The sequence below is a fragment of the Palaemon carinicauda genome, chromosome 4 (genome assembly GCF_036898095.1).
Source record: "Palaemon carinicauda isolate YSFRI2023 chromosome 4, ASM3689809v2, whole genome shotgun sequence".
Taxonomy (NCBI): domain Eukaryota; kingdom Metazoa; phylum Arthropoda; class Malacostraca; order Decapoda; family Palaemonidae; genus Palaemon; species Palaemon carinicauda.
Window position 1 is genome coordinate 180,502,929 of NC_090728.1, and position 8,202 is coordinate 180,511,130.

The 8,202-nt window shown below is 35.0% G+C and overlaps 1 protein-coding gene across 1 annotated transcript in view; it reads left to right on the top strand.

The window, feature by feature from the left end:
• The first annotated feature begins 3,671 nt into the window (after positions 1-3,671).
• Oatp26F (Organic anion transporting polypeptide 26F) overlaps positions 3,672-8,202 on the top strand; it is a 31,903-nt gene continuing 27,372 nt past the window's right edge. Inside the window, exons 1-2 of the mRNA XM_068372825.1 lie at positions 3,672-4,613; positions 5,332-5,533. Of these exons, the coding sequence (XP_068228926.1) occupies positions 3,717-4,613; positions 5,332-5,533 (1,099 nt within the window). The 5' untranslated portion in view covers positions 3,672-3,716. The remainder of the gene's footprint in view (positions 4,614-5,331; positions 5,534-8,202) is intronic.

Consider the following 8,202-nt stretch of genomic DNA (forward strand, 5'->3'; position numbering starts at 1 on the left):
TCTCTCTCTCTCTCAGCCACGACCAAGGGGTATTTTCTTGGTTACGCGACGTTCATACAAGTACAGTGCCGTAGACGTGGTCCAAGTCTCTCTCTCTCTCTCTCTCTCTCTCTCTCTCTCTCTCTCTCTCTCTCTCTCTCTCTCTCTGATCTTAATCATTCTAATTTTAGTATGAGGAATAAAATCAACGTTCATTGGCCTGGTATAAAAATATACATTTACCGTGAGCTTCCAAGGGATTTCCCAAGAACTTGCTAATCTCGCATAATTTTGAAATCTCCAAGAAACACTGAAAATGCACATGCTGTTTTCATATTATTATTATTATTATTATTATTATTATTATTATTACTAGCTAAGCTACAACCCTAGTTGAAAAACATGGATGCTATAAGTCCAAGGACCCCAACAGGGAAAAATATCCCAGTGAGGAAAGAAAATAAGTTATATAAGATGTAAAGAATAAAAACTGTAGAATATTTTAATATCAGTAACAACGTTAAAATAAATATGCCATATATAAACTACGAAACGAGACATGTCAGCTTGTTCAACATAAAAACATTTGTTGCAATTTTGAACTTCTGAAGTTCATACATTCGATAGCGAGTTTGCGTGTATGCATCCTTGGATATCACTCCTACATTCTTGTGCCTGTAAAGGATATGAGATTATCTCATAGGTTGAGGGGGGGGGGGGGTCATCTTATAGGACGAGTGGGGGGTGGTTGGGGAGGGGATCGAAGGAAGGGCTTGGGGTTGACTGTAACTTGGACAATTTGTTGCTCAGAGACCGACGCTACTTGCCATTGATCTTCCAGAGAAGAAAAATCCCTTTTACGCGCTCTCTCTCTCTCTCTCTCTCTCTCTCTCTCTCTCTCTCTCTCTCTCTCTCTCTCTCTCTCTCTCTCTCTCTCTCTCTCTCTCTCTCAGTACTCAATATACTCCAGCCTACCCCTTACTTATGCCATTCTTAGACACCAAAATGATAGTGTACATTGAAAAAAATGAAAGTAACTCCTGTAATTTGATAACTTATTCATATTAAGCATCGCGTGGTTTAGAATTGTTAAGAGATATGAATGAGTAAAACATTATTCACCTTCACGTATGGACGTCATGCGCTCAATTCTTTAGTGCCAGTAGTGGTTGAGTTAGATGTTAAGATCGCCATTACTAAATTTTTCAGAAAATGGTCAGTGATGACTTATAATTTAAAGTTTATAGCTCAATGGTATAGAAAGAATTCCATATAATGTAATTAAAATACGGTATTCCACGTGCAAATTGCCGAAGTTTTTCATAATATAGGACAGACCTCTGCAAAGCTAGCGTAGGCTTGACTGATATGGATTAAAATTAAAGATAGGAGGGAGTGAAATAAATTTCTGCAATATGGTAAGATGCTAAGTTATTCTTTAATAGCAAATCTCTTCGCACAGGATAAAAGAAAATCTGCATGGAAATGAAAAGTAAACTCAACCACCGTATTAGTTACCGTAATATATATATATATATATATATATATATATATATATATATATATATATATATATATATATATATATATATATATATTTATTATTTAACACAAGTTTTGCACTCTCAAGATTAGTTCACCAAACTGTGCTACACAAGGCACTAGAAGAGTTGGAAAACCCAGGCCTACATGGCTGAGGACTATGAATCTGGAATTTGGAGATGATGAGTATAAAAGTATTGATTTAAAATCTCAAGATAGAGACGACTGGCGAAATCTTACAGAGGCCCTTTGCGTCAATAGGCGTTGGAGGAAAAATGATTGAAGATGGAGTTGTGCTTAGATTAATAACGATCTGGTGTTTGAAACTGATCTAAGTTTGTTTCCGACATATTAGATAACTCTCTTTTCATGATAATAAGACATGTTAATAGACATGCGTCTATTAGTTTTTTTTCATCGGGTTCTTGCGTTCTAGACAACAAAAGTGTTTTTAAAAAGTGATTTTACACTTATCTATTATCTTTTTTTTTAGTTCAGGTTCTGGCGTTGTATACCGCTAAAATATATCAGAAAGCAATGTTACATATCTCAGCTTTTTAATCAGGTTCTGACAGCTAAGATATATTAGAGAGCCATGTTATAAACTATTAGTTTTTTAATTAGGTTCTGACGTTCTAGACAGTGAAACTGTATAAGAAAAATTGCGTGCAAAAACAAATGAAATTAAAACTATAGTAAGAAAATGTGGTATGACAATAGAAATATATTCTTTATTGTAAAGCTATATATTATGTATGTGTATATATATATATATATATATATATATATATATATATATGTATATATATATATATATGTATATATATGTATATATATATATAAATGTATATGTATATATATAGATATATATGTATATGTATATATATATAAATATATATGTATGTATATATATAATCTATATATATATATATATATATATATATATATATATATATAATATGTATATATATGTATATGTATATATGTATGTATATATATATATATATATATATATATATATATATATATATATATATACTGTACATATATTAAGAGGTGGTTCTGCATATAGATATGCACAAAAATATCTTATTTATCTTTGGTCATATGTGCAAATATATCATATCTATCTGTAATCGTACGTGCAAATATATCGTATTTATCTTGAATCTCGTCACGTTCGTGTTTAAACCGGAAGCAAATGTAACTAACATGTAAAACTCCTTTCCCGAATCCCTGTCACTATCCGTTTGATCGCGAGTCCAATATTCAATTATAATTTTCGATCTATCGAAAAATCTTATTTTGAGCTTTGGCTCAAGGTTAGGGAATATTCAGAATTCACGAAGGTGAAGATACGGTTATTTAGGATGTTGGATCCTACTGTATAAAGATTTCTGAAGTTTTTATATTATTCGTAATTCATTGCGGTTTATTATTCTTATTGTTATTACTAATAATGATATTATTTTATTATTTTTGTCTTTTATCTTATCATTATTAGTTTTATCATAAGCATTAGACTCATTATCTTATTTTAATTATCAGTTTTATTTATATTATTATTTTTATTGTCGTTATTTATATCATTAACTAGTTTTATCATTGTCATTAAATTTATTACCATTGTAATTTAATTATTTAAATTATTTCATCATTATTATTATTCATTTTTCAAAATGAACATTTTTTTTTCATGTTTAATTTATTCAACAACAGAACTCTCCTTGGACTAGACCAAAGTAAACGAACAGCTGTTTACATGTTAGTATGTGCATAGTCCATGATTTATTTTTTATTTTTTTTTTTAACTTGTACATTTTATCATGTTAAAAACAATTAAATCTGATTAAATCTTGTTTTGAATATTTCTGTGTATCTTATCAGGAACGTAATATAATTTCTTGTTACTAAATCAAAGGCAAATATGATGGAATGTGTAATAGAAAAAATGGAGAACTGTCCATCATTACAGATATTTGCCTTCAGACTAACATTTTCCATTTAAAATGACATTCAAATAAGTTTAAACATTGATAAACAACATTGATATTGGACTAGATAAATAAAAACATGAAACGAGAACTATATTTAGGTGTTATGAAAGTGACAATTGAAACCCCTTTGTGAACCTAACGTCATTAGGTTAGTTTAAAATAGAGGGATAATAATTGAAAGTACAAAGTAAAAGAAAAATGTTCTCAGATTCTCATTCGTTGATCAATGGATCGACCATCTCCATTCCCGGCTCTGTCGTCGGCGTTCAATCGGCAGAAAGGGATGGCGAACGGTGGAGGTCCTCGCCGAAGACACCCTCGTCCCCACCCCTGTTTTATCCAACCCCAATCCCGATGCCTTCTTCCCCACCTGTTGGGAAGACGCCTCTTAATACCCCTGTTCCAGGGTCCATGGTACAATCTCCATCGTCCTCCATGTTCATAACGAGCCCCCCTATCACATCCTCGCCTCCACCTTCTCTCAATTCCCTCCTTGATAACCTATCCATCTGCAGCGCCCTGACCAGACAGTCCCGTGTTTCCAGTCTGGCGTCCAGGCTAGGTTCCGAGGTCAGTGTCGCCATCTTCACGCCGGAAAATTCTATTCGAAGTGTAACACCGGCGGAAGCAGTTGTTCCCTATCATCTCAACGCACCCTTGTACGATAGACCAATGAATGGCGAATCGGTGCTGCCCTGCACGCCATCGTTTCTACCGATATTGGGAAACCTCTCACTCCTCGGGCAACGTCAGTTTTTCCAAGGGCGGGAAACAGACCCCGAAACGAAAGAAGCGACAGAGATCAATGGCTACACGGGCGTAAACGCGCTTGCTTCCAACGGCTTAGCTTTCATCAGGCTGCCAAGCTCGGCCTCCCTCTTCCCGCCTGTCAACGGCTGGATCGAGAGAGATCTGGTGACAGATCTGAGGGCTAAAGAAGGTCTCACTCAGATAGAGAACCCTCATAGCCGGATTGGCTTCGTGGCGACACACGGGCCCCTCTTGGTGCGGGAGAGGAGGCCCAGTTCCAGGAATCTTCATCGAAATGGGTCCTTGGCCGGTTGCTTGAATGTGTCGATTAAGAGAGGGAATCAGGTTTGTATGCTTTAGATGAAGAAAATCGGTTTACGAGTACATACAACATATATATACTGTATGTATATAATATATATATATATATATATATATATATATATATATATATATATATATATATATATATATATATATATATATATATATATATATATATATATATATATATATACACACACACATATATATATATATATATATATATATATATATATATATATATATATATATATATTATATATATAGCATGTCATTTTAGATCACTTTTAAATTGAGTATTGTAATATAAAACTGGAATGGTTAACACACAGTATATATATATATATATATATATATATATATATAATTTATGTATATATATATATATATATATATATGTATGTATGTGTGTGTTTGTGTGTGTATTCTGTTTATGTATATTTTATTAATTTTTGTAATGTGTTTGTATATATATGCATATATATATGTATATATATGCATATATATGTATATATATATGCATATATATATATATATATATATATATATATATATATATATATATATATATATATATATATATATGTGTGTGTGTATGTATGTATACTGTAATGGAAGTATGTTAACAGGAAGATAATCATATTCTAGTTCGAGCACGTGAAAACGTATGCAGAATATAAAAAAGTTATTTGATTAATATGATCTGCTTTATTATTAAGAATACAATCTTTTGTTTCAGAGTTCAACTGCAAGCGATCCTGATGCCATAGGTATGGGCGTAGTCAGCGTAACCACATCGAGGGCGGATCTGGTGGGCGCAGACGACGAAGAAGAAGGAACGAAAGATTGTGGGTGGTTATGTTTTCGACCCAGATTTCTGCAGAATACTAGGACAGCCAAGTGGGTCCTCTTCTGGCTCTGTTGGGCAGCGGCTGCTCAGGGTATGTTTCAACTGATTTTTTAATCTCTCTCTCTCTCTCTCTCTCTCTCTCTCTCTCTCTCTCTCTGATTAAAAAACCCATATTTTTCAAATATATTTCTTATTCATTACTTTCAAATAGCATAAGTTTGAAGGCTGACCATGAATGGCAGAGGCAAGGGACAGTGATAGTACCCTAGCTAGCTAGATAATGCCCTAGAGACCGACCATATATACATATGATTAGCGCCTAAGCTAGGACCAGGGAGGGCCAGGCAGTGGCTGCTGATGACTTAGCAGGTAGACATAAAGGCTCCCTCAAACTTCCCATCCTTAGCTAACAAGGATGGTGAGGTTGCAGACACTTCAAGAAACTGTCAAGCTTGAGCGAGTCTCGAACCCCAATTCGGCAGATCGCCAAGGAGGGACGTTTCCAATAGGCCACAACCCACAACCCTTAGGTAAACACATACATATACCAAGGCAATTCCCCCAATTTTGGGGGTAGCCGACATCAAACAAATGAAACAAAAAAGGGGACCTCTCCTCTCTACGTTCCTCCCAGCCTGACAAGGGACTCAACCGAGTTCGGCTGGTACTGCTTGGGTGCCACAGCCCACCTTCCCCTGTTATCCACCACAGATGAAGCTTCGTAACGCTGAATCCCCTACTTCTGCTACCTCCGCGGTCATCCAAAGCAACGGAGGAAGCAGCAGGGCCTACCGGAACTGCGTCACAATCGCTCGCCATTCATTCCTATTTGTAGCACGCTCTGTCTATCCTCCTATCACCAAGAGCTTTCTTCACTCCATCCATCCACCCAAAACCTTGGCCTTCCTCTTGTACTTCTCCCATCAACTCTTGCATTCATCAGCTTCTATAGCAGACAGTCATTTTCCATTCTCTCAACATGGCCAAACCACCTCAACACATTCATATCTACTCTAGCTGCTAACTCATTTCTTACACCCGTGCTCACCCTCACTACTTCGTTCCTAACCCTACCTGTTAGGTAAATAGGTATGCAAAATATGACTTGCCTCGTATATTGCTCGCTTTGCAAATATAACGATATATCGCAAAAACTAACGATTTGTAAACAACGTATAGACCGTAAGTATCGCAAATTAAAGACGACTATGTGAGGGTTCATTAAAGTCGAGAACTAGGCCATAGGAGGACGTTCAACGTCTATCGAGTGCTCGTGTAAGGTTTGCTTTCTTTTTTCTTGTTTCTCTGGGTCATCGATTAACCATAGGTCTTGGGTTACATAACCGGGATCTATTATAGATTATTCCATCAATTGCCGAGATTGAACTGGATTCTTTATGTTAAACCGTTTCTTTTTATTTACATTCGTAACCTTCATTTTGACCTTTTCATAAATTCACACACACACACGTACTCATATTTAACTATTAAAGGAAAGGGAGTTGTAAGACTAAGATTTACTTAGTGATAGTTGTCAGTATGTGGTTTATTTATATGTAATTGATTTGAGATTCCTTTAAAAAAAATACTTTGTTAACCATTGAAACTTGTCGGCCGTGTTAGTGACAAGGTAAAAGTGGAATACACCAAGTACTGTTTTAATATATATTGTATTTAAAAAGGAAATATAGATTTTAATCGTTGATATAATTGTTTATGTACAAAAATGTAATCTTTCACAAGTGTTCCCATTTTTTTAATGTGATATATTCTGAATCATGACATTTCCTGTTTTTGAGGTTGTATTCCCTTTCCGCGATGGGTCCATATTTCATTTCTTCTAATTGCGTATTTTTATCTAATCTAGTAATTTTTAATAGACTTAGGCGTTTCATATTTTTTTACATATACATTTTAAGTGGTCAGATACTCCCATCATCAGTTCTCTAGTTGTAAATGGTGAAGAAAAAGAAGCAAAATCTGCTATTATTATCTTTTAGAGGCAAAATTAACTGATTATAAACCATTTATTTTCTTGTTTCGACGAAACTTGTTTCACAAGAATACTAATTTTGATTAACATTCAATAATAATAATAATAATAATAATAAATCGAGCCACAATGGTCTCTTCTCAATTTCTCCCCCTTTTTTTTACAATTCTATAATCATATCACCCTCGGAAAAAAAACCGAGAAGTTAAAACAACCGTGTGGCTTAATACTAAAGGTTGCCAAAGATTAATATACCACGCAAGTGAGACTTGGCAATTTGATAATAAGGATAATAATAGCTACTTAGTGAAGGCAATAACACGGGATTAAAATTGTAAAGGTCGCTCATAACTGGCAGAGGCAAGGGACAATGACATTGTCTTATCAAGCAGCACAATGCCCTAGAGACTGATCATATATACAGATGATCAGCGCCCAAGCCCCCTCTCCACCCAAGCTAGGACCAAGGAGAGCCAGGCTATGGTTGCTGATGACTCGGCATATAGACCTATAGGCTCCCCCAAACTAAATGCCGGTCGCCATTTTAGATCTGGTTGAAGGAATCATTTTATCAATCTCATATCTAACGATGCTTTATGCACATTCTATTAATAAACCCCTTCGCATTTGACAGTTTCTTTCGACATTCCGAGAAAATCCAATATACCAATTAGGTTTGAGGCTAGGTTCCATTAGCGCCCTATTTCAGGTTCCTATTTCCTAATTGGGAAGGAAATTAGTCGACCCGCCGTTTTCAATATCGACAA